General features: G+C 44.7%; 1 protein-coding gene across 2 annotated transcripts in view; it reads right to left on the reverse strand.

Annotated features, from left to right (window-relative positions):
• Positions 1-1,904: 1,904 nt before the first annotated feature.
• The window catches only part of ABAT (4-aminobutyrate aminotransferase), an 82,211-nt gene continuing 58,028 nt past the window's right edge, over positions 1,905-26,087 (reverse strand). For both annotated transcript variants that reach the window (XM_058157293.1, XM_058157292.1), the window contains exons 9-16: positions 25,277-25,339; positions 19,868-19,931; positions 17,413-17,561; positions 14,078-14,215; positions 12,871-13,038; positions 9,404-9,550; positions 7,152-7,263; positions 1,905-4,821 (exon numbers count right to left, since the gene is read on the reverse strand). In XM_058157293.1, coding sequence (XP_058013276.1) covers positions 4,700-4,821; positions 7,152-7,263; positions 9,404-9,550; positions 12,871-13,038; positions 14,078-14,215; positions 17,413-17,561; positions 19,868-19,931; positions 25,277-25,339 — 963 coding nt within the window. In that variant the 3' untranslated portion in view covers positions 1,905-4,699. The remainder of the gene's footprint in view (positions 4,822-7,151; positions 7,264-9,403; positions 9,551-12,870; positions 13,039-14,077; positions 14,216-17,412; positions 17,562-19,867; positions 19,932-25,276; positions 25,340-26,087) is intronic.

The raw sequence follows: 26,087 nt of genomic DNA on the forward strand, positions 1-26,087 counted from the left end.
GATCACACTCGTGCCGGACAGCTGGCCGTTGCAGGAGCGGCGGAACCCGGAAGAGCGGGGTTCTGGCACACATGTGCAGGCCGGCACCTGACCTTAGGGGTTGACATTGCACGTGTGCGCGATGGCCAGCTGTTTGTCGGGCACGCTTTCGGTATCTGGGTGTTTGGGTGCTGGCTCGCGCATGTAAAATGGACCGCCACTCTTCAGGTATCAGCGCTCCCGCGCACGTAAAGGCCAGCAGCATACTGGGATTTGAATTTACTGGGATAAATTCAAATTATAAAATATTATACCTCACAGGATGGTTTTATGTGCCACTTCCGGCACGCAGGCTGGCACGCGGGCATGTCAAAGGTTCACCATCACTTGACTGGGCCTGTTCTTTGCCTCTCAGAACATATTTCTGCCATTTCTCCTTTGGGGAAATATAATATTCTACCCTCTTTTAATACTCCCCAAAATATTTCATTCTCTAGGAGGAGGAGGGGTGGGGTTCTCACAAAGGGTAAAAGATGCCATTTATGTTAACATTGAGCAGCCCACTCTCAAAGAGAGGATAAGACACCTATCCCCGATTTACAATGGAGTCCTTTTGGCTGCTCCAAGAAGATTCCACACCTCTGGTTCAGGTGACCCTGAGGTCCCAGGTAAAACCACAAGGAACCACAATGGCTCTCCAGAGTGTTAAGACCAGTTGACTGCATAGAAAACACAATCTTTCCATCCCACCCCCACAATCCTGTCAGAACCCATCTTTCTCCCCTCCCACCAACTAATCTCAACTGTCAACAACTGTCTTTCCATCTCTCGTATAGCATCCAATACAAACTGATGAAGCTTCCTGGATAGGAATCAGTCCAGTTGCCTTTTCAAACCAAATACCACTTTTGATGCTCCCAGAATCATGGAATATCATCAGAACTACCATCGCTGAATCAAGAAGGCATGTCAAGATATCCTTCATTGCCCAACAGCGTGTTTGAATTAATTTGGTTTGCTTGTTTTTTTCTTAAGCTTTTCTTCCTTGACTTGCCATAAATTGTTATTTAAATATTAGATGGATTCCAAAGGTGGTGCAGAAGAACCCAGATGGAGGAAGGCTGTGTTTGGATTCTTGGCCTTGGAGGCTGCAATAAGCCAGCAGATCAAGGACTTGTGCAAAGGAAAACCAGGACCTGGATGAAGGGAGAGAACTATAGGGTGCTCATTAGATAACCTGGATACTATTTCTACTCCTCTTGCCCTCTTTTCCTTTTATGGATTTCTGGGTGAGGCCATGGAGGCTATAAAAGCTTGAATAAATCAACACTGTTGAGGGGCAGAGAGATTTGTTGATACAAGAAGAGAGTGAGAAGAACATTTTTGTGGTTTAGCAGGACTTGGTTTTCTTCTTTTGGGTTTGACCTTGGAATGGTTGGTTGGCCTTGGAAGGGAATCACTGACCACTAAAACCAGAAATCTTCTCTCCCCCCCCCCTCTTTTCTCAGAAATGGAATACTGTCCCAAGAATTTGTACTGCCAATCAGTGCCAACTTAAAAGAATTTCTTGGGCACCCAGGGATTACCACCTTGGTAATCTTCGGGGTCTATGTGCTGGTTGGCCTTTGCGTTTTTCTCCACCAATGCAAGTAAGTTGTTCCTGCTCATCCCGAGAGAGTAGCATCACTACGACCTGGGAAATCCCAGGGCACTGAAAGCACTATTGAAGCAAAAGGGATAACCTCGGTGATTACCAGTGTGATCTGTAGTGTGATCTGCAACATTTAATATTGGTGTTAAAACTGTAGACTCCGGGAATGCTGGGAATACGAGTAGATAAATTTTGCAATCTTTCACACCCAACCGAGACTTCTAAGCACTTCACTTGATATTCATAACATCGCTCACAGCAGAAGCTCAAGAGATTTGACACAGCTAAATTAGTTATTTTATTTTTCTGTATCCCTTACATGGTTTAAATTCTAGGCCCTTTCTGAGACACTCTGGAAATTTGGTTATTTTCTTTTCGTCCTTGAGAATGGGACATATCTGCTCTAGGTTTGCAAAATGGTTCTATATTCAGATTAACAAAGTTGGAAGGGACCTCTTGTAGGTCATCTGATCCAATCCAAGCAGGAGACCCTACGCCATTTCTGACAGATGGCAGTTCTGTCCAGCCTGAGAATCACTGGTTTCCTTCTCACTAGATCCAATTCTTGCAAGAATGGAACCCAAGTGGCCCCTTGCCGTTTTTTGTGCTCTTTTTTGGCACCCTCCATCACTACAAACTGGCGACAGCCCCCCTGGCCTTCCAAGTTGGTGGGATGGAGGGAAAATGAGGGATTGGAGAGGTTTTTAATATTGTTAGCTTCTGGTCTTTTGTCCTCATCTTCTGTAATCTCAAAGGTCATCAGATTCCCCATCCCATAACTTCTGAACTTGTCCAGGGATGACAGAAGCACGGTAGGGGGAAATATTTTGCTCCAGTGACATTTGCAGGGGGTTGTGGGTACATACAGGAAGTCCTCGACTTACAACAGCTGATTTAAGTGACTGTTCAAAGTTACAACAGCCCTGAAAAAAAGTGACTTATGACCATTTTTTCACACTTAACGACCACTGCAGCATCCCCGTTGGTCACAGGATCAAAATTCAGACATTTGGCAACTGGCTCACATTTATGACGGTCGCAGTGTCACGTGATTCCCCCTTTGCGACCTGACAAGCAAAGTCAATGGGGAAGCCGGATTCACTTAAACAACCGTGTTCCTAACTTAACAACTGCAGTAGTTCACTTAACAACTGTGGCAAGAAAAGTCGTAAAATGGGGCACAACTCACTCAGCAACTGTCTTGCTTAGCAACAGCAACAGAAATTTGGGACCATAAGTTGTGGTCATAAATCGAGGACTATCTGTAACCAGGTCACTTTCTATCCATGCACTCGCCTCTTCATAAACTAGCTTGCAGGTTGGGATTCTGGTTAAAAAGCACAGGAGAACGTTTCAAATATTCCTGTTTTCATGAGGGCCTCATTTGGAACAGGAAGACTTACATACCGCTTCACTGTGCTTTACAGTCCCCTCTAGTGGTTTGCAGAGTCAGCCTCTTGCCCCCAACAATCTGGGTCCTCATTTTACCCACCAAGAATGGAAGGTTGAGTCGACCTTTAGCCTGGTGAGATTTGAACTGCTAAGTTTCAGGCAGCCGGCAGGCAGCAAAAGTAGCCTGCAGTACTGCAGTCTAACCACCGTGCCACCACGGCTCTTACGTACAGTCTGATTCATTTCCAATCCCTTCAAGAGGCAGCTTTCCTGTTGGAAAGGCTTCAGAATCTATTCTCATAAACTTCTTCCTCATAAACCGAGATGGACAAAGCTGACCTCAATGCATGAAGGGGAGGGCTGCAGAAATACCAAACACAGGGGCCAAATCACAGGTTGCCAAGGCTTATAAATGCTCTCGTTTTGCGATCTGATTGGGATCATTCTTCCAAAGACTCCACGGAAGGAGGTATCACTGGTCACAAAGACCACATGTGAGCTTTGGATTCCACTTCAAAGGACAAAGCTACAACAGAATTGAGTTAAGCTTACATTAGAATTCATACAATCATCCCCCAAATGCACATTTCCCTTCTGCTGTATTAAAAAAAAAATGCAGTAAGACGACGTCTTTTGGAGGGTTCTAGAGGCTGCAGCCATGGATGGGGAGGGCTGGGTGCCGTTATGAAGCCCCAGACAATGCACCACAGCTGTAGAAGGTGATGGCTTTTCTCATTTTCTTGGCTCCATTTGACACATTGCCCCCCTCCACAATTGCAAATATTCTACCCTGTTTCTGCCAAAGAGTCCTTCCAAACACCTGGGGGGTTGTCCTTCTGATTTTTTTTTTAAAAAACCCTGTTTTGTCACCAAAGGAAGTGCCATCGGCATGTCCAAGTGAAGATGCCCCAAAAATGTAAAATAAAAGCAATGACGGCAATCGGTTTGCAAGCAACAAAGCAGGGAAGGAAGTTGGCACCTGCAAAGTCCCAAATCCACATCAGCAACTCTTCTGTAAAAGAGATGAGGAGGATCACGGCTTGGAACAGCTGCTGTGAGTCTTCCAGGATCCCTAACCTCCTTTGCAGAGGCCTGTAGCCCCTCAGAGGCGCTGCAAATAACAGTCGGATGTTAGCAGACGCGCGACGTGGAGGGATTTTGAGTTTCCATGTGTGCTTCAGAAGAGACCGCACTCTGCAAAGGTATTCCGGAGACAGACATGGGTGTATCCAACAGCTGCTTTCTCCTTGGAAGTCCACCATCATTCTCTATCTTTCAACAGTGCTCTGGATCCATGGCAGTAGAAGTACATTTTCCAGGCTCGAGCGCTAGAAACCCGTTGCAAGAAAACATACCCAGGAATTCAAATCCCAGGCCAAGCTTTGAAACCCGAAAACCAATCACTTAGCCTTTGCTAGGTCAAAGGAGACGGCCGTGGACATCAAAAGCGTGTCCAGATATTATTATTTTTTTAAGCCAGAAGCAGTTTGTGCTGGAGGTGAGCATGATCAAACCAATCTTTAAAAAAAAAAAAAAAAAGCACTTTATGAATTCCATCTTTCCTATTAGTGAAAATATATATTATATGTATATACATATATATTTATGATCTTAAATAAACTATTCTCCGATTCTGAGAAGATATTTGGCCTCTCTTGGTGCAAGGCGAGATCCTGGCTACTTGAAATCTGCCAGGATATCGCTGAAGATGTTCAGGAAAATATGTGCGTGGTGGTCTCGGAAGACCAAAGTGGGTCGGAAACGGATCGATCGGTCCCCACTGCCGCCTAATACCACACCTGAGGGAAGAGGGGAAAAAAGAAGGAAGTTGCAGATTCAGTTCTCACACAAAGAGAGTTTTCCATCACAAAATCCACTGGATACTGGCAGGGGTATCATCATGTTTAAGTAACTAATCAAATAAGCTATCAGTCAATCAGAATAGAGCTGAAAGGGACCTTGGAAGCCTTCTAGTCCAATCCCTGTTCTAGCAGGAGACCCTATACCAGTCCAGACAAGTAGCTGTCCAGTCTCTTCTTCTTTATTTTTATTTTTTTATATATTAATTTTTTTTATTTTCCATAATAATTCCCACAATTTGACCAGTGTACAGTACAATCACTTCTCCAACAATCGACCCTATACTCAGATTATGCTCAATCAGGGCTACTCGAGCGCCACTCCCTCCCTTAATCCTTTCTACCCTTCTCATCCTTCTTCGACTTTCCCCACCATCCTTCTCCTCGCTTTCCTACTTCCCCTCCTCCTTTCCACTTCTCACTTCCATCCTTTCTAACCCTCTATCTTCCCCTCCTTCTTCTCCTCCTATCCTTTCTTCCCCCTCCCTTCTTTCCTACCTACCTACCTGCCTACCTACTTTCTTCCTTCTTTACTCCTCTTTCCTTACCCTTTCCCTTCCGGAGTGGTTACCGAGCAGCCTCGACTTTACACCATTCCAACTTGTTTAATTCTACCATTATTCCTGTACAATGGCAATCAATCAATTTATAATCTTCCCCTTCCCCCCCCCCCATTGTCCAGTCTCTTCTTGAAAACCTCCAGTGATGGAGCGACCACAACCTCTGAAGGTCACTGGTTAATTGTTCGCACTGTTAGGAATGTATAATATATAGCTGGACGCCTGTGCTTCCCTACGAAACTGTGATTAGGCGTGATAAATTGACACTTAAAGCCTGAAACTTAATGTAGAATGTGTAACTCTGTAGCCTCAGTGCATGTGAATATAAGGCAACTAGCAGTTGGGACAGAGTTCCTTTCAGGTTGGGAGGGGGAGTACAATGTCTAGCTTCTTAGCATCAGAGCATGTGAATATAATACTGTATATAAAATACTAATCATCTGATGGTCATTTCTAAAAATCCTTTTTTAGTGGCCACCTAGAAGCCAAGAGGAACGTATGTGCCAAATTTCAAGTTTGTGTACCATTCTGGAGATTTCGTGATGAGTGAGTGGTATTTGTTTTTTATATAGATAGAAGATAGTTTGGTAGGGATTATTGACTTTGCTTGTTGCAAACTGCCCGGGATCACATGACCCTGGGATATGCAACAGTCGTAAGTACATGCCAGTTGCCAAACATTCAAATTTTGGTCATGCGATTGTGAGGATGCTGCAATGGTCGTTAAGTGTGAAAAACAGAAGTCACTTTTTTCAGTGACATAACTACCCGTATGTGGAATTCATTGGATGGGGGATTTGGAGGTGTAATGGAGAAAGGGCGGGAGTTAGAAGGTCAAAGGTCAGCCTGTGGCTAAAATGGCAGGCAACACTTAGCTTCTGAATTTGACCCACGTGAAATATCCAACTGAATTGTGAGAATCTCAGATAAGCAGAACAAACGTGGAAAAAAACCCGAGAAGACTCCCCCGCCCAACGTCTCAACTTTCACTAGATGCCCCTCATAAGATTTTTAATGAAAGCTGGAAATAGAATAGGCAGGTCTATTTTTTCAGCTGGGAGGATCAAAAAGCTTGCTTCTTTGTCCCTACGATTTAGACATTTCGTTGCCCATCTAGGGCTTGATGATATTATCAAGCTTGGAAATGAAACATCTGCAAGACAACAACCAAGCTCAGAGAGAACCAATCATCTTCAGTTCAATCTTGGGCTACAGATCTCTTCTGTTTGAATCCATGAAAGCATGGGGTTTTTTTTTCTTGTTTTCCTCCCTCCTTCATTCAAAACTGAATGTATATATTGCCATTTTATTATTAAAATTATATATTTATCATTATCCTTATACAAGCATTTGTACATTTATGCATAATTTAGTCTGATTAAAAAGTCTCAGTAGGTGGCGCTGTGTGGTTGATCTTATTTGCTAAGCAATCTTATAATATTTGGAAGCCTGTTTAGCATGTGGAAGGGGATCGGAGACCACGAGGAGATTTTAGGACTGCAGACTACACTGTGAAGTTAAAAAAAAATCTCTAAAGAAAGCACTAGCAAATTGTTACCCCATTTTTGCCCAACTTGAGATTAGACTCAACTTGGAGGTAGTTTTATTTTTTAAAAACATTAAATATGATTTATCAGGTACTTCCCAGGCTTTGAGATCCAGGTGTAGGGCACAAAAATCCAAGCATTGGTTCAAAACACCACATCTTACCTTTGTTTCTTGCTATTTCAATGAGCTTGTTCCGAATTGTGTCATTTGGAGTGTCAAAAGAGCAGAACGTCCCTCGTCCCCGGGCTCGGCTGATCAGATGGGGATAGCGACTCTACAAAAAACGGAAAAGTAAATCAGAGTTTGTCATCTTCTTGGAAAACCAGCCAAGGCAAGCTGGAAAAAAAAAGAAAAACAGGGAAAGGAAATATAAGAGCTGTAGGTGGCGCAGTGGTTAGAATGCAGTATCGCAGGCTACTTCTGCTGCCTGCCAGCAGTTCGATTCTCACTGGCTCAGGTTGACTCAGCCTTCCATCCTTCCGAGGTTGGTAAAGTGAGGACCCAGATTGTTGGAGGCAACAGGCTGACTCTGTAAACCATTTAGAGAGGGCTGTAAAGCACTGTGAAACGGTATATAAGTTTTATTGCTATTGTTATAATTCTCAGACACTGGACTTTTTTTAAAAAAAAGCACCTAGTTTTCTCAGCTGGCAGAGAACATCAAAAAAAAAAATAACAATTGTGACTGTGGCAGATTGTGGCAGTGCTGTAATGACCACAAATTTGCAAATACTATTTGCAAAGGGAGGAAGGAAGGGGAGAAGAGAAGGAAGGAAGGAAGGAAGGAAGGAAGGAAGGAAGGAAGGAAGGAAGGAAGGAAGGAAGGAAGGAAGGAAGGAAGGAAGGGGAGAAGGGAAGGAAGGAAAGAAGGAAGGAAGGAGGGAAGGAGGGAAGGAGGGAAGGAGGGAAGGAAGGAAGGGGAGAAGGGAAGGAAGGGAGGGAAGGAGGGAGGGGAGAAGGGAAGGAAGGAAAGAAGGAAGGAAGGAAGGGGAGAAAAGAAGGAAGGAGGGAAGGAAGGAAGGAACGGGAGAAGGGAAGGGAGGGAGGAAGGGAGGGAGGGGAGAAGGGAAGGAAGGAAAGAAGAAAGGAAGGAAGGGGAGAAAGGAAGGAAGGAGGGAAGGAAGGAAGGGGAGAAGGGAAGGAAGGGAGGGAGGGAGGGAGGGGAGAAGGGAAGGAAGGAAAGAAGGAAGGAAGGAAGGGGAGAAAGGAAGGAAGGAGGGAAGGAAGGAAGGAAGGAAGGAAGGAAGGAAGGAAGGAAGGAAGGAAGGAAGGAAGGAAGGAAGGAAGGAAGGAGGTCTGAGGATCCTTGACATTTAAATTCCTTGAGAATAACAGGACTCGGATTTTGTACACATTCTTTAAGCAATCAGATTATAAAATATCACGATTCAAAAATGTTTGCACTGTTTCAGTCAACCAAACAGGAGTAGAACGGTTGGAAGAGACCTTGGAGGTCTTCTAATCTAGAAGGAGCCCCTATACCATTTCAGGCAAATGATTGTTCAATCCCTTCTTAAAAGCCTCCAGTGATGGAGCACCCACAACTTTTGAAGGCAAGCCATTGTTCCACTGGTTAATTGTTTTAACTGTCAGGAAATGTCTCCTTATTTCTAGTTTTGTTCTGTCCTTGACTGGCTTTATAGAGTTTTAGGAGCACACAGATGGCTTCTTAATATTCTCAGCTTGCAGCCATTCCTGAATCCATTGACTCCGCTTATTGTGGGTTTCAACTGTAACAGTAGGTATGCGTGAAACAGAGAAAGGCTACAGAGTCTGGTTCTTCTAGCCAGAGATGCCCAGCAATAGTAACATCATTGTTGGGCATCGGAGACCCACCCCCCGAAGAGATCTTGCCCACTTACTTTAATATTTAAGTATAAAACCAAGGGTGGGATGGAAAAAATTTAGCAACCGGTTTTCTGCCTGATTGCTGGGTGGGCGTGGCCATGGGGGCGTGGCCTACTCGGCCTCCTGCACCACGGCGAAGGGGGGTTTCCCTCTCCAGAGTCTGGAGGCTTTCCTTGAGTTTCTGGGAGGGCGAAAATGGCATCCTCCAGGTTCCGGAGGTGAGAAATAGGCAAGGGGGATAGGAAACCGACAAAGCAGCACCTCAGCCAAAAAGAGAAGCACATTCCAGACATATCTCTCTCAAGGCTGTCTCCCAGGGGTACCCACAGCAGCTAGAAGGGAGTGATCTCTACAACCCGTGAAATTGCTCCATTGGCAAAAGTGATTGATGACACACCCTGGGGGGAGTAAGGAAACAGGGTCATGATTGGTGCGTAAATTATGTGGGGTCAGAGTAGGCTTTACTTGGAACATGCGACATGAAGCTCCTAACAAATAACAGGATTTCTTGTAAGCTTGGCTCGAGGCTCATGATTTAATTAGGGCATTTAAACCCTGACACTTACCTGTAATTCTAGCAGCCCCATCAACAGGACCTTCCCGGCATGGGTGACGTTGCTCAGAAGATCTTCCCTTTTTATGACATTAATGACCTCCGCTAGCAGAAGATTCTTGGAAGGATCCCCAAGCCACGTGTTAAAAATCCTATATGGCTGCAGGGTAGACAATCCAAAAGAGAGAAAAGAAGAAGAAAAAAAGGAACAATTAGCCCCTTTCTTTTGCTTTGACATACAGGTAGTCCTTGAGTTACAACCATTCATATTGTGACTGTTACAGTGGCAATGAAAAAGCGACTTATGACCAGTGCTTGCACTTATGACTTCACAGCACCTTCGCTGTCACAGGATCAAAATTTTGGGCGCCTAGCAACCAGCATGTATTTATCATGGTTGCAGCATCGTGATTGCCATGTGCGACGTTTGCAGGGGAATTAATAATAATACTAACAACAAGAACAACTGCACTACTTGGAACATCGTACATCTTAAGAAGGTCCTTGGTTGATTCCTAGGACTCTGGCAGCAACCCGTATCAACCATTAGCACCAGTCAGTGGTATTTGTGATGCCTTTTTGAATGTTCAGTTGACTGAGTTTCATGTTTAATGAATAAAGTTGTTAATAATAATAATAATAATAATAATAATAATAATAATAATAATGATGATGATGATGATGATGATGATGATAATAACCATCAAAACTACATGGCTATGGATGAAACATGTCACAATGATACCCATTGTCATCGGGGCACTTGGTACCATGTCCAATAATTTTATAAGATACATCAACAAATTGCAGCTTCCTGCAATAACACCAGCAGAACTGCAAAAAACAGCTCGACTTGGAACATCGTACATCTTTAAGAAGGTCCTTGGTTGATTCCTAGGACTCTGGCAGCAACCCATATCAACCATTAGCACCAGTCAGTGGTATTTGTGGTATAAATATACCACAAATTTATACCAGTCATTGGTATAAATCCTTATGATTTATATTGATATATTGACCATCAATTGTGTTGTAAATGTTGTACCTTGATGAACGTATCTTTTCTTTTATGTACACTGAGAGCATATGCACCAAGACAAATTCCTTGTGTGTCCAATCACACTTGGCCAATAAAAATCCTATCTATCCTATCCTATCCTATCCTATTCTATTCTATTCTATTCTATTCTATTCTATTCTATTCTATTCTATTCTATTCTATTCTATTCTATTCTATTCTATTCTAATGATTCTTAATGAATTTATCTTGTCTTTTATGTACACTGAGAGCATCTGCACCAAGACAAATTCCTTGTGTGTCCAATCACACTTGGCCAATAAAATTCTATTCTATTCCATTCTATTCTATTTGTGATGCCTTTTTGAATGTTCAGTTGACTGAGTTTCATGTTTAATGAATAAAGTAAATAACAGTAACAGAGTTGGAAGGGACCTTGGAGGTCATCTAGTCCAACCCCCTTGTTCATGCAGGAAACCTATACTAGGGATTCGAACCGTCGAACTGCCTACCTTTCTGATTAACAAGCTCAGCGTCTTAGCCACTGAGCCACCTAGCCAGGTTTCTGACATCCGAAGGCAATGGAGGAAGCTGGGTTTGCTAAATGTCTGTGTGGTTTGTTTAATGATCACAGCAAAAAAAAAAAAAAAAAAAGGTCTTCCGACTCTCTTAGCAACCCCATTGCTTAGCAATGGAAGTTCTGGCTCTAGTTATGGTCCTAAGTCGAGGACTACCGAAATGGCATCACGGTAGCAGTGCAGACTGTACGGGAGTTTACGACAACTTGCCGTGGGACAATTCAATGCTGTATTAATCGTTTCATTCAGGTACTTTTATCATCGGGTGTCCACGTTTCTGGTGAAATTATTGTTAACTCTTGTATTTCTGGATTGGCTTTCTTCATTTTATTATTATTGGCCATGGTTCTGTTGAAATTTAACAGATTTAACAGATTAACTTTTATAATATCACATTCAAAGCTGGAGGGGTTCAAAGGAATTTAACAGATTAACAGAGTTGGAAGGGACCTTGTAGGTCATTTAGTCCAACCCGCCACCAGGAGGAGACCCTACACCCATTTCTGACAGAGGGCAGTCCAGTCTCTTCTTGAAAGCTTCCAGTGATGAAGCTCCCCCAACTTCCGAAGGCAACTTCTGTTCCATTGGTTGATTGTTCTCACTGTAAGAAAATTCCTCCTCATTCCAGCGCCGCCGCCGCCGCTGCTGGAAAAGCCGGGCCGCTGCCGCCCAGCCACGCCCTTGTGACGTCTCGTCTGGACTACTGCAATGCTCTCTACATGGGGCTCCCCTTGAAGGGCATCCGGAGGCTGCAGTTAGTCCAGAATGCGGCTGCGCGGGTGATAGAGGGAGCCCCTCGTGGCTCCCGAGTGACACCTATCCTGCGCAGGCTGCACTGGCTACCTGTGGCCTTCCGGGTGCGCTTCAAGGTGTTGGTGAACGTCTTTAAAGCGCTCCATGGCATAGGGCCGGGTTACTTACGGGACCGCCTGCTGCTACCGAATACCTCTCATCGACCCGTGCGCTCTCACAGAGAGGGACTCCTCAGGGTGCCGTCGGCGCAACAGTGTCGTCTGGCGACACCCAGGGGAAGGGCCTTCTCTGTGGGGGCTCCCGCCCTCTGGAACGAACTCCCCCCAGGACTTCGTCAACTTCCGGACCTCCGAACCTTTCGCCGCGAGCTTAAAACTTACTTATTTATCTGCGCTGGACTGGGTTAGTTTTTTAAGTTATGGGTTTTTAATGGGTTTTATCTCCAAATTTTAATTGTGGCCAATTTAATAAGTTTTTTAAATTGTATTTTAATTGTATTTATAGTGTATTGTGTGTTTTTACTTGGCTGTGAACCGCCCTGAGTCCTTCGGGAGAAGGGCGGTATACAAATTTAAATAATAAATAAATAAATAAATAAATTTCCAGGTTGAATCTCTCCTTGATCAGTTTCCATCCATGATTCCTTGTCTGGCTTTCAGGTGCCTTGGAAAATAGCTTGACCCCCTCCTCTCTGGGGCAGCCCCTCAAATATTGAAAGACTGCTATCCTGTCTCCCCTGGTCCTTCTCTTCACTAGACTAGCCAGGCCCAGTTCCTGCAACCGTTCTGCGTATGTTTTATCCTCCAGTCCCCTAATCACCCTGGTTGCTCTTCTCTGCACTTTTTCTAGAGTCTCAACTTCTTTTTTAATAGTGTGGTGACCAAAACTAGATGCGCTACTCTAGGTGTGGTCTTAATTTCATCTTTCTATTTGTTGAACTTTCCCGCAATGAGTTGTTTTGCAGCAGGAGGGCCTGCAACGAGTTGAGCGATGATAGTTGTCCCATTTGGCTTACAATTCCCAGAATTCCTCAGCCAGCATTTGGGAGTTGGAAGTCCACAGGTCTTAAAGTGACCAAGATTTGAGAAACAGTGGCTTAAAAGTTTCTTCAAAAAAAAAAAAAGAACTTACTGCATTGGCCCGAAATTCTTCTTTATGGAAAAACCCTCCGGTCATCATCTTCTTGCTGAATGTCAGGACGTCTGCTGGATCTTCAAGCCCCCAATGTTCGTGGGCCCAGAATTTGCCGGTACAGCCACCTCCCGTTTGTACCTCGTCTATCAAGAAACCACAGCCGTGCTGTTGAGAAAGCACACCTGGATTTTAGTCCCTTCAAGAAAGGAGTTGGGAACAATTTAAGAAGAAGACGAAATTAGCTTTGCTTGCTTTCTTTAAGGTAGGGGGTCTCCAAATTTGGCAACTTTTAAGACTTGTGGACTTCAACTCCTAGAATTCCCTAACCAGCATGGCTGGCTGAAGAATCCTGGGAGTTGAAGTCTATCAGAGTTTGTTGCAAAAATCAAATCCAGAAAGCACACACAGATAACTGATTCAGCAGGATTCATTAACTTCTCTTTATATACATAATAACACATACAATATCTACAGCAGATTCTTCCAATGTGGTAGAGAGTACAAGCAAAACACAAGCAGAGGAGAGAACAGTTTCAGTTCAGAGCAGACTAGTTTCAGTTCTCAGCACAGCACTCAGAGCTGCAGAGCCACGCCCTGGCTCCTTCCTGTCTCAGCTCCTATTGGCTGACTTTGTCACTAAGCCCTATTCATTGGCTGACCTTGTTTACCATGCCTCTATTCCAGTTCATGAATATTCTGACAAACTCTACAAGTCTTAAAAGTTGCCAAGTTTGGAGACCCCTGCTGTAAGGAATACACAAGCAGATAATTATCAGAAGTAGAGAGTCAAGGATCTGAAGGGACCAGTTGACCTACTGGTCTCAGTGTGCAACCTTAGGACAGTTGCCCCACACCTTTGCTAATCCTTGCCCGCACGTTCCCAAGTGAAGCCAGCTCTGACCCTACGTAACTTACCCTCCATTATGACTCTGTTACCCCATCCCCCCAGGATGTGTCATCAATCACATTCGCCAACAGAGCAATTTCCTGGGTTGTAGAGGTCACTCCCCTTCTGCTGCTGTAGTTAACCCTGGGATACAGCCTTGCGAGAAATAAGCATGGAATGTGCATCCGTCATTGGCTGCTGTGCCATTTCGCCTGTTTCCCATCCTCTCGGCCTATGCCAACTCGAGAGCAAGCCAGGGATGCTTTGCGTGTTGACATCTTATGCTTAGAAAACGTTCTGTTTTATGTCAAAGCTCACCTTTCTTGCGATGTTTCTCAATTTCCTAAAAAAGTCATCTGATGCGTGATTGTCCCCCCCTTCGGACTGAATGGGCTCCACAATGATGCCTGCAACCACTTTATTCTTTTTCCTGTATTTAACGATCAAATCTTCCACCTGCAAGTTAGAAGACAGCAAGATTTCGTTTTTAAAGAAACGAATCCCTAGTGTGCATTTTATCTTGTTCCGGTTCATTGCGACAATTTATGAAACCCCAGGAAGCAATCAAGAAGGATTGGTGATGTTTCTGCACCATTGAAAAACCTTCTCCCAAAGAAGAAACCTCGGGATGAATGCATTTTTTTTTTCCTATCCGAGTTGGCAATTATGAAAGTTGAGATCCCACAAATCTGGACAGGATCCAAGGTTGGAGAAAGATTGAGCCATGAGCCAATTTGTTCGTAAAATCTGCTATAATATGGTGTTAAATGGAAGAACCTCATTGAAGGCATAACCAGCTGGTTCAAGTTAATGATATAACATGAAATAAATGGAGAAGAAATGTGACGGATATTAATAGGAGGGAAACACATGATTATGAGTAATGTTTTACCCAAAGCAACTGCTCCAAAAACAGAAAGCAAACCAGACCTAATTGAGGAATGCCCATTTCTTGGTGGATCTCCCCCAAATTTTAATCTGACAGACTCATTCCTCCTTTGGCCTTCTTTAAAGGAGTATGAAACCAGGGTGCATTTTGAAGAGATTATCTTCAGCTTGAGTTTCAGCTTCCAATCCAATGGAAGCATTTGCTCAGTCTCCACAGAGCTCTGAGAAACCACGTCCTACCCCGAGAAGGACTCTCAACTCCTTCAAAACCAGCTTGGAGAATTAGGACATCACATCAACGTGGTCTTTCGGCAGCTGCAAACATGTTTATGGTCTTTCTTCAACTTTGATTTTCATTCTCTGATGAGAATTTTCTATGCTACTTTCTATGCTACTCCGCCGGGTTGTGCCCTAAACTCAAACCACATCATTATCAAGAAGGTCCATAATCTGGTTTCTCTAATTTAGCCTCTGCAAGAAGGTGGCTTCTTTCAATTATTTACCTAGCCTCATTGTGATGTGTTCTGTCTCCTTCCCCACTTCAGACCCACGAGCTGGCCTTCAGCCAGTGGATTCACGGCTCTTATCAGTCCTGGCAAAGAAATGGCAGCTGCCTACCAAAGTTCAAACAAATGACTCCGGTAGCAAGACTTTCAGCTCTTTTTGAAACGGATCAGCTAAACTTTGCTTCCTGTTGAGTGAGAGCAGTCCCAAAGCTCCTTATATATATATCCTGTGGGGTGGGGCTTCTGCCTCACCCTTCCTTTTGATGACGCCGCCTCTCTAATCGTCTGAAGCTTGATTATTATTATTATCAGCTGGGTCTGAAGGTGTAGCCTGAGGAAGGGAGGAATCAGGGGATGACGGCCTCATTACGTCCTCCGACTGGTCTGGTTCTGGCTCCTGGAGCCGAGCCAAAGGAATCGGTGCTCCTGAGGTAAGCCTTACCGGCCCTTCCCCCTCACTTCCTGAGTCACTTTCGGGTATGGGGCCAGGTTTGGGGGCTGGAGTCACAACATGATGTCAATTCAAAACTAAACCTATCTTAGCGTTGCTGGAGAGCCCAATCACTGCCTCCAATTGGCGGGACCTGTAGCGCTTTGCATCTGAAATCCTGAAGGGTTTGGAGCAGATGTCCATCCATGATGCATCTAGAATTCAGAAGACTAAACCTCTGGTCCCAGTGTCCAATTCAGATTGAATCTTGCAACATTATCCTGGGACACGTAGATTTGCTTTCATTCGTAAGGCTGATTAAACCCAAATTTATTTATTTTTTCTAGGCAACTGGACTTTCTGGTTTTTCTTTGAAGACGTTTAGCTTCTCATCCAAAAAGCTTCTTCAGCTCTGACTGGATGGTGGGGAATGGAAGGATTTATATTCCTTGCAGACAGCTGATCATTTGCATCCTTTTAGCGTGTTGTTAAGGACACCTGGAAGTTTATCTGTGTCCTCAGGGTCACCTGAGTGGTGCAAATGGGTGTGGAGCCTTCTTGGAACTGCTGAAAGGAACTGTGTTGTAGACTGGAGATAGATGATATCATATCCCTCCCCCTCTGTTGAAAGAGGGCTGTTCAATTTTGACATAAATGGCCTCTTTGACCCCTCATTCAAACCAGAGATCCACTCTGTCCAAAATATGGACTTTGTTGTCTTCAAAAGACTGGCCTGTGTCTTTTAAATGCAGACGGACGGCTGAATCTAGTCCTGATGTGTTTGTTCTCCAATCTCCAACACAGTCTTTTCAACAGTTCCATGAAGGCTCCACACCAGGGGTGAAATGTAAAATTTGTAACTACCGGTTCTGTGGGCGTGGCTTGGTGGTGGTGGTGGGTAATGTGACTGGATGGGCGTGGCCAACTTTTTTTTTTTTTTTTACTTTTAAAAGCATTTTAAATGTTTTAACAAAGCATTTGTAAAAAAATGCTTTTAAAAAGTTCTGGCGATCAGGCAAGTCAGCTGGGATCGCCAGAGGAGCCTTTTAAAAGCTTTTTTTTTTTTACAACCTCTTCGGCCAAAGAGGTTGTAGAAAAAATGCTTTTAAAGGGTTCTGACGATCCCAGCTGAGCCGCGCGATCATCAGAGAGTTTTTTTTTTAACTTTTAAAAGCATTTTTTTCGGCCAAAGAAAAAATGCTTTTAAAAGTAAAAAAAACAAACTCTGTTGATCGCGCAGCTCTGCTGGGCATGGGGGGGGGGCAGGGATTTTTGCTACTGGTTCTCCGAACCACCTGCCACCATCGCTACGAGATCGGGTGATGCGGTCCGAACCGGGAGCATTTCACCCCCGCTCCACATCCATTTGCACCACTCAGGTGATCCTGAGGACACAGATAAACCTCCAGGTGATCTTAAAGACCTGCTAAAAGGATGCAAATGACCAGCTGTCTGCAAGGAGTATAAATCCTCCCATCCCCCCTCATCCCGTCAGAGCTGAAGAAGCGTCTTGGATGAGAAGCGAAACGCCTTCAAAGAGAAACAAGAAAGTCCAGTTGCCTCCTGAAAAAGCAACCTCAGGAAGGACCTAGATGACTGAGAACCTCCTGATTAAAGTTCACTTGGTTTGCTCAGGGCTGAACTAACTCAGGATGAAGATGTTTTGCGAGCGTCTTCTCTCTTCCAGGAAAGACAAAGGCTGGATGTCCCTTGAGGTCCTTCTCCTCCATCTTATGTTTGATTGTTCTGTGATGGGTTAATTGAGCAAAACAAACTCGCTTTCTGTTGCCCGAGGCACCTTCTGCACTCTGAAGATGGGTTGTCCTCACCTCCTCTAAGCAGCGCGCTTCCTCCTGCTCGTTTTCTCGCACAAAGTCCTCCAACGGGTACTGCAGCCTTGGGAAGGGAGCGATGGGCCAGTCAAAGGACGGGATGTCCAGCTTGTGAATGGCCTTGGAGTGCGTAGTGGCCAAACAGCCTTAAAACAAAGAAAAAACAAAACCATGAAAACCAGAGGAAGCCCTCAAAGATAAGCACTTTGTCCTGGCCAGGTAACATCCTCCAGAAAGATGCTTGCTCCACTGGATAGGCAGTTCCTGTCAGGTGTGCCTCCTTTCAAGAAAGAAAAACCCCGACTCCATTTTCATAGAGAAAGGTACTTTTACTGAGTATGAACTGAATGCAACCAAAGAAAAGCAAGGTCTGAGGTAATAGGTGTGAAAATCACATATAGGAAACATCCCCAAAACCCTGCCCCCAAGGCAGGGGTGAAATGCTCCTGGTTCGGACCAGATTGTGCGATCTGGGAGCGGTGGGGGAGGGTAGTTTGGAGAACCGGTAGCAAAAATCCCTGCCCCCACTGCCCGCGCCTCACTGTACCTCTTCTCTATCCCTGAAGCTCTCAGTGGTCATATAGCTGCAAACGGCCTTAAATGACTGCCGCAGCGCTTCAAAGGGCCGCAATATAGCTGATCAGCGCTGCAGGCGGATAGTAGACCGGTGCCTCTATTTCTAAAGAAGGTAGACTGGTGCCACCAAAAAAAAGGCAATTAGTAGACCAGTGCCTCTATTTTTAAAGAAGGTAGACCGGTGCCTCCCAAAAAAAGGCAATTAGTAGACCAATGCCTCTATTTTTAAAGAAGGTAGACCGGTGCCTCCCAAGTTTTGCATACTTTATTATTTTTATTATTTATTATTATTGGCCATGCCCATTCAGTCACCTGACCACCAAGCCATGCCCACTGGGTCACCTGACCACCAAGCCACGCCCACCAATTAAGCCATGACCACAGACCCAGTAGGGAAATTTTTTAGATTTCACCCCTGCCCCAAGGGTCCAGTCAGGATTGTCCAATCCACATTCCCTCAGGGGGTCATGTGGGGTGCAGCTTCAGATGGCCCCATCCTTGTGGTATGCCCAGACGGTTGGCCTTGACTGGTTATCAGCACACCTCCCAGCTGCAGAGAAAATGCTGAGGGAAAATTCTTCCAATCGTCTCCCTGTTTGAAGACATCTCCACCAGCTCGCTTCCCCCCTTCCTCCATAACCAAGGCAGCTCCCTCCTCCTTCCCCCAGTTACAATGACAGCCGTAGCAGCAGAGCAATAAGTTAATAAATCAGTAGAAAGCGGAGGCTGACAGTTCCTTTCACTCAACTCAAACCTTACTTTCTGAAGTTGGATGAAAGAAGCTACAGAACTATCTCCTTTCTGTGCAAAATTTCTCTAGCAGGCTTCTCTGTCTGTATGTTGATTATCCCTGATGCTTGCACTCAGCATCCATGGATCTGTCAAGTTCAAAGCGTGATTTTTTGCTGTCGCAGCCATTGCCGCTTTTCAGCTTGCCGCAAACTCCCGGGAGGCGGGGGGGGGAGGGGAGGGGAAGCCACCTTTGGAATGCCAGTTCCAGGCAGCGACAAAGAAACTATCCCGTGAAAACCAAGGTCATCTAAGTCAGGGGTGTCAAACTCAATCTCGTTGAAGGCCGCATCAGGGCTGTGTTTGAGCTCGGGGGTGGGGGGTGAGGAGTGGTCGTGGCCAGGTTGACATCCTGCAGCCCTCTGCCAGCGTGCGGCCTTCCTGGGCTCCGTTTTCAGCTGGGACAACCTCCTGCAGCCCTCTGCCAGTGTGCGGACTTCCTGGGCTCCTTTTTCAGCTGGGACAACCTCCTGCAGCCCTCTGCCAGCGTATGGACTTCCTGGGCTCCGTTTTCAGCTGGGACAACCTCCTGCAACCCTCTGACAGAGAAAACGGAGCCTCTGAGGGCCGCATGTGGCCTTCCTGAGCTCTGTTTTCGCTGGCAGAGACAGCACAGGCCGGTCCTTCGCTGTTTCCACGGCGGCCCCATGAGCCAGATCTAAGCACCCTGCAGGCTAGATCCAGCCCACGGGCCTTGCGTTTGACACCCCTGATCTAACCAGATGTTCAGTAAAGTCTCGGACAGTTTCCGTAACAGTATTTAGCCACCCGATTGGATAATGTGACCTGCCCAAATGTGTGTGTGTGGGAGGGAGATCCAATTCTTTAATTCTGTGAAAACCCGCGGGAATTAAAGAGAGTTGGTTTTGCTTTCAATCAGTGCCAAAATGATGTACTCAATAAAGGTTTGCATTAAGAGATCGGATTGTCTCATCAATGCTGGCTCAGTTGGGATGAAAGCCCTTGAAATATTGGGCGCTATCTGACCTCCCCTTGATGGCCTACAATCAATCAAGCCACCTCACTGATCATCTAAGCTTGTATTTAATACTACTTCCAACAACAATAAACAATAACTCTTTCTTACCCATGGTTCTCCCGTGAAATGCACCCATAAAGGAAAGCATGCTGTATTCCGGGCAACCTGGGGGCTAAAATGCAAAAGAGGAAAATTAATGCTTATTCATTAAGTTAATTAAAATTTCAAATTGGGCCACAAGGGGGCAGCCTCTTACCCACAGCAACACTACCTGGAATGACCAGCTGAATGTTAAAACCCATTCAGGTGGAGGATAACTTATGATATTCTTCCAATTCTGCTGTGTTATTAGGGGAAAGCTTTCCTCTATTACAGGGGTCTCCAACCTTGTCAACTAAGACTTGTGGACTTCAACTCCCAGAATTCCTCAGCCAGCAAAACAAAGCTGGCTGAGAAATTCTGGGAGTTGAAGTCCACAAGTCTTGAAGTTGACAAGGTTGGAGACCCCAAATCTATTATAAATATTAATACAGAGGGCTGGCATTCAAACCCAAGCAAAGCAGGTTTTAAAAACCAAGAAAAAAGTTATCCCTCAAGATGCAGTCTTCTTTCAACTCTTGTTCAAGCGTTACCTTCGCAGATACCATCTAGGATTAGGCGAGGAGTGATTAGCCCAAAGTCAACCAGAGGACTTTATGACTGAGCAAAAGATGAGAGGTAGACCTCCTAGTCCTAGGTTGACCTTGATCATTAGCCCCTTTGATGCCACCAATCACTTAGGTAAGAAAAAAAAACGTACAGGTACTGATGGCTACAATCAAGATCAAGGGAGGTACTAATACCACTCTATAAAGCCTTAGTACTGCATCTAGTTTTGGTCACCACACTATAAAAAAGATGTTGAGATTCTAGAAAGAGTGCAGCGAAGAGCAACCAGGATGATGAAGGGACTGGAGGCTAAAACATATGAAGAACAGTTGCAGGAACTGGGCCTGGCTAGTCTAGTGAAGAGAAGGACCAGGGGAGACAGGATAGCAGTCTTCCAATATTTGAGGGGCTGCCACAGAGAGGAGGGGGACAAGGTATTTTCCAAAGCACCGGAAGGCCAGATAAGGAATCATGGATGGAAACTGAATACTGCATCCAGTTTTGGTCACCACACTATAAAAAAAGATGTTGGGACTCTAGAAAAAGTGCAGAAAAGAGCAATAAAAATGATTAGGGGATTGCAGGACAAAACACATGAAGAAGAGTTGCAGAATTTTGGGTCTAGTCTAGTGAAAAGAAGGACTACGGCAGAGGTGGGTTTCAGCAGGTTCTGACCAGTTCTGGAGAACCTAGTGGAAATTTTGAGCAGTTTGGAGAACGGGTAGTAAAAATTCTGACTGGCTCCACCCCCCTCTATTCTCTGCCTCCAGAGTCCCAGCTGGTCGGGAGGAAATGGGGATTTTGCAGTATCCTTCCCCTGGAGTGGGGAGGGAATGGAGATTTTACAGTATCCTTCCCCTGCCACGCCCACCAAGCCATGCCCACCAAGCCACACCCACAGAACCGGTAGTAAAAAAATTTGAAACCCACCACTGGACTATGGGGTGACACAATAGCAGCATTCCAATATTTGAGAAGCTGCTACAAAGAAGATGAGGACAACCTATTCTCCAAAGCACCTGAGGGCAGGACAATAAGCAATGGATGGGAATTAAACAAGGAGAGAAGCCACCAAGAAGTAAGGAGAAATTTCCTGACAGTGGGAGTTGCCTTCAGAAGTTATGGGTGTTCCATCACTGGAGGTTTTTAAAGAGACTTGGGCAGCCATTTGTCTGGAATGGTATAGGGTCTCTAATGCTTGAACAGGGGATTGGATCAGTGGTGGGTTTCAAATAGTTTTACTACTGGTTCTGTGGGTGTGGCTTGGTGGGCATGGCATGGCTTGGTGGGCATGGCAAGGGATACTGTAAAATCTCCATTCCCTACCCAATCCAGGGGAAGGTTACTGCAAAATCCCCATTTCCTCCCAATCAGCTGGGACTCGGGAGGCAGAGAATAGATGGGGGCGGGGCCAGTCAGAATTTTTACTACCGGTTCTCCCAACTACTCAAAATTTCCGCTACCGGTTCTCCAGAACTGGTCAGAACCCGCTGAAACCCACCTCTGGGTTGGACTAGAAGACCTCCAAGGTCCCTTCCAACTCTTGCTATTCTAGTTTCAGATATTTAGAATGCTTTCTGTTAAAAGCAGTTGCTGTCTCTGTGGGAAGTGACTGAGCTGCCCTCTGGCCTTCATATCTGGGTCACCGCATCACATCCCAATTTGGAGACAGCATCCCTGCCTGCCCGGAGTGCTTGACTCTTGCTGAAAACATCTTTGATTTTCAATTCTAAAAGAAACAATTGACAACACTCATCCACTCTCTTGTTTTCTAGCAGTCCAAACCTTATTGTGGACATTGTCCAGCTTTTAAGAACATACAGTATGGAAATAAAACGAGAAAACCAACATGAGATAAAATGAAACAAAAAGTCAATAATAGTAGACAAGCCAACACATTGCAACTTTCTTCGTTTAGATAAGCCACTATCCTTTAAAGCAGGGGTCTCCAACCTTGGCAACTTTAAGACTTGTGGACTTCAACTCCCGGAATTCCTCAGCCAGCTATCCAACCTTGGCAACTTGAAGACTTGTAGACTTCAATTCCCAGAATTCCTCAGCCAGCTATCCAGCCTTGGCAACTTTAAGATTGGTGGACTTCAACTCCCAGAATTCCTCAGCCAACTATCCAACTTTGGCAACTTTAAGATTTGTCGACTTCAACTCTCAGAATTTCTGGGAGTTGAAGTCTACAAGTCTTAAAGTTGCCAAGGTTGGAGACCCCTGCTCTAAAGTGTGGCTTATCTAAAGGAGTGTAACAGCTTCAGTGGACGGAGCACCAGACATAAAGCTAGAAATAAACAAACCGGGGAACCATTTTTATGAGAAAAGACTGGTTTGATAATGTATTTTGATTAGGTGATGTTTTTAAAGACCTTTGTAGTTGTGGCCCGGCCAGATCCAAATAATCTGCTTTAAACTGTTTGCTTGGAAAATTGATCTTGTTCCTACCTTTCAAGCAAAATTTGAGCTGGTTGGGAGAATTCAGCCACTCAGAAAACTTGTCTGAATTGGTCTCAAAGGGACTGATTCAGGGGTATTCAGTTTCATTTCAGCAGCTGAATTGAAGCTTCATTTGAGTTCAGAAAAGGCTTCATTGATGAGAATGGAATGGAATGGAATGAGCCGAAAGGGACCTTGGAGGTCTTGTAGTCCAACCCCTTGCTCAAGCAGGAGAACCTATACCATTTCAGACAAGTGTCTGTCTAGACTCTTCTTAAAAACTTCCAGTGATGGATGTCCCTAAGGTATTTTTTCAAGTGGCAACTGGACTTTCTTGTTTGTCCTTGAAGATATTTTGCTTCTTATCCAAGAAGCTTCTTCGGTTTGGTTCAGTTCAACTGAAGAAGCTTCTTGGATGATAACACCTTCAAAGAAAAACAAGGTAATCCAGTTGCCACTTGAAAAAGCACCTTTGGGACAAACATGACCTGGATGACTAAGAATCTCCGCGGACAGATATACTGAAATGACAAATTTGCTCCAGATACAGGATAGAATGAATTTGATTTAGTAATAATGAGGGAAAGAGAACTAAGAATATCAAAATGATCTCTCATTCTATCTCATCTGTTTTGGCTAAATAGCTAACACTCCAACTCGTGGCTAACTGAACCGTGGTGTACAGAATTAAGTCAGGAATATAGGAATGGAATGAAATGGAATGGAATGGAATGGAATAGAATAGAATAGAATAGAATAGAATAGAATAGAATAGAATAGAATAGAATAGAATAGAATAGGAATGGGATGGGATGGGATGGGATGGGATGGGATGGGATGGGATGGGATGGAATAGAATAGAATAGAATAGAATAGAATAGAATAGAATAGAATAGAATAGAATAGGAATGGAATTGGAATAGAATGGAATGGAATGGAATGGAATGGAATAGAATAGAATAGAATAGAATAGAATGGAATTGGAATAGAATAGAATAGAATAGAATAGAATAGAATAGAATAGAATAGAATAGGAATGGAATTGGAATAGAATGGAATGGAATGGAATGGAATGGAATAGAATAGAAATAGAAATAGAATGGAACAGAATGGAACAGAACAGAACAGAATAGAACAGAATAGAATAGAATTCACATTACTTGCAAAAAACACAGAAAAAGGGAGCAGTGGTATTTACTATCAGTTTGCAAAACTGATTTAAAGGATTATGAAATGGACTACATCAGATGCTATGAGGAAACTGAGTTGTGAAAGTGATTAAAGAACGGGCAAAGTCCCAAGAGAATGACGTAAGGAAAGGGTTGGTTGGGTTAAAAAAAAAACGGTTGATTTTTTTTTTTAAGGGCTATCCAATCCAAAGGAAAGTAGGAATGAGGGTTGGAATACAGACATGTCTGAAGTTCAGAAAATGAGAATAAAAACACAAAAGGTGGCAAGTGTTGTGCTGCCTACCGCTCAGTACACGTGGTCCTTTTAGTTGCCCGTCCTCTGATGTTGCAAAGTGTGTGGCCTGTGCTCGCATTCTATTTTCAGTGCAGATAGTTCTCAACTTACGACCACAACTGAGTCCACAATTTATGTTGCTAAATGAGAAATTTGTTTAAGTGAGCTTTGGCCCATTTTACGACTTTTTTTGGCGCATTTGAGTCACTGCAGCTGTTCAGTCAGGAACGCGTTTGTTAAGCAAATCTGGCTTCCCCATTGATGTGGCTTGTCAGGAGGTCGCAAATGGGGATCACATGACCCCCGGGACACTGCAACCGTCATAAATGTGAGTCAGTTGTCTTTCCCCTTTTCCTTTCCCCTTCACTGTCCTCTTATTTGCTTCTGTATTTTGTAGTTTATAACAGGGGTCTCCAACCTTGGCAACTTTAAGACTTGTGGACTTCAACTCCCAGAGTTCCTCAGCCAGCACAGCTGGCTGAGGAACTCTGGGAGTTGAAGTCCACAAGTCTTAAAGTTGCCAAGGTTGGAGATCTCTGCTTTATAATACTTTATCACTTAATAAAAAACGTTTTTACTAAATTGTCAAGCATCCGAATGTAAATCACATGACCCTGGAGATGCTGCAACGGTCATAAGTGTGAAAAACGGTCATAAGCTGTGGTGGGATTCTAATAACTTAACAACCGGTTCTCTGCCTTCATGATTTCTTCCAACAACCAGTTCAGCAAACTGCTCAGAAAGTTAACAACCGGTTCTCCCGGAGTGGTGCGAACTGGCTTAATCCCACCACTGGTCATAAGTCATTTTTTTGGGTGTCGTCGTAACTTCAAACGGTCCCTAAGCGAACTGTTCTTTCAGTTGAGGACTATCTCTAGGACTTATGCTGTCTTGCTGGGCAGGTGAACCCTGAAGCAAAGATCCAGAATGTAGATTTCTGCCGAATGAAGGAATGCACCTTACCTGGTTAATCATGCAGGTCTCCAACTCTTCTTTGGTAACTCTGTTGTCTCCTCTTTCTTTGTTCTAGAAAAGAAGAGTTTCCCATCATCTTCCCAGTCAAGAGTTGCCCTCCAACGCATCTGCATGGATGTCAATGGCTGCGGCATTCAAGAGTTCCCCAATGGTAATGCTCTCAGGAGAAGAGGAACTAGAGGAGGGGTGTCAAACACAAGGCCTGCGGTGTTGTGGCCCGCAAGCGGCCAGTGGATCTGGCAGCAGAGTTGGGCAGTGAGGAGATTGGGGAGGAACATGGGCCAGTCCTGGAGTCTGGGGAAGGCTTGGACGAGAGCTCTGCATCGGAGGCAGAGATGGGGCCAGGGCCGTCTGACAGTTATCAGCTGCCTTTGGAGTCAGACATCAGTGAGGCAGATGAACAGCTGGAGCCTGTTCCCAGTGTGCGCATGCGCAGAGTTGCCAGATGAACGGAACAGCTAAGGAACATGGGTCAACTTGGGAGTAAGGCCACAGGTGGACGATGAATGGCCCCTCCCAGAGGGAATAAAAGAGGAAGTGGAGTTTGCAGGAGACAATTAGTTCATTCCTGCATTCTTGCCAAGTATTGCAGAGTCTGAAGGATATCGGCCTGGCCACTCTCCAAGCCTGATAAAGGTCGGTAATTGTGAACTATCTTGAAAGACTGTGGGAGAGGAAAGACTTTGCTGGAGAGGAATTCACTGTAAATTAAATAAAAGGGGTTTATTGGGACGAGGACTCAGCTTCGTGCTGCTGGGAAAGCCTAGGTCAGAACACACGGGCTGGATCCGGCCCACGA

Source organism: Ahaetulla prasina, chromosome 14, assembly GCF_028640845.1.
Source record: "Ahaetulla prasina isolate Xishuangbanna chromosome 14, ASM2864084v1, whole genome shotgun sequence".
In the NCBI taxonomy this organism is placed as follows: domain Eukaryota; kingdom Metazoa; phylum Chordata; class Lepidosauria; order Squamata; family Colubridae; genus Ahaetulla; species Ahaetulla prasina.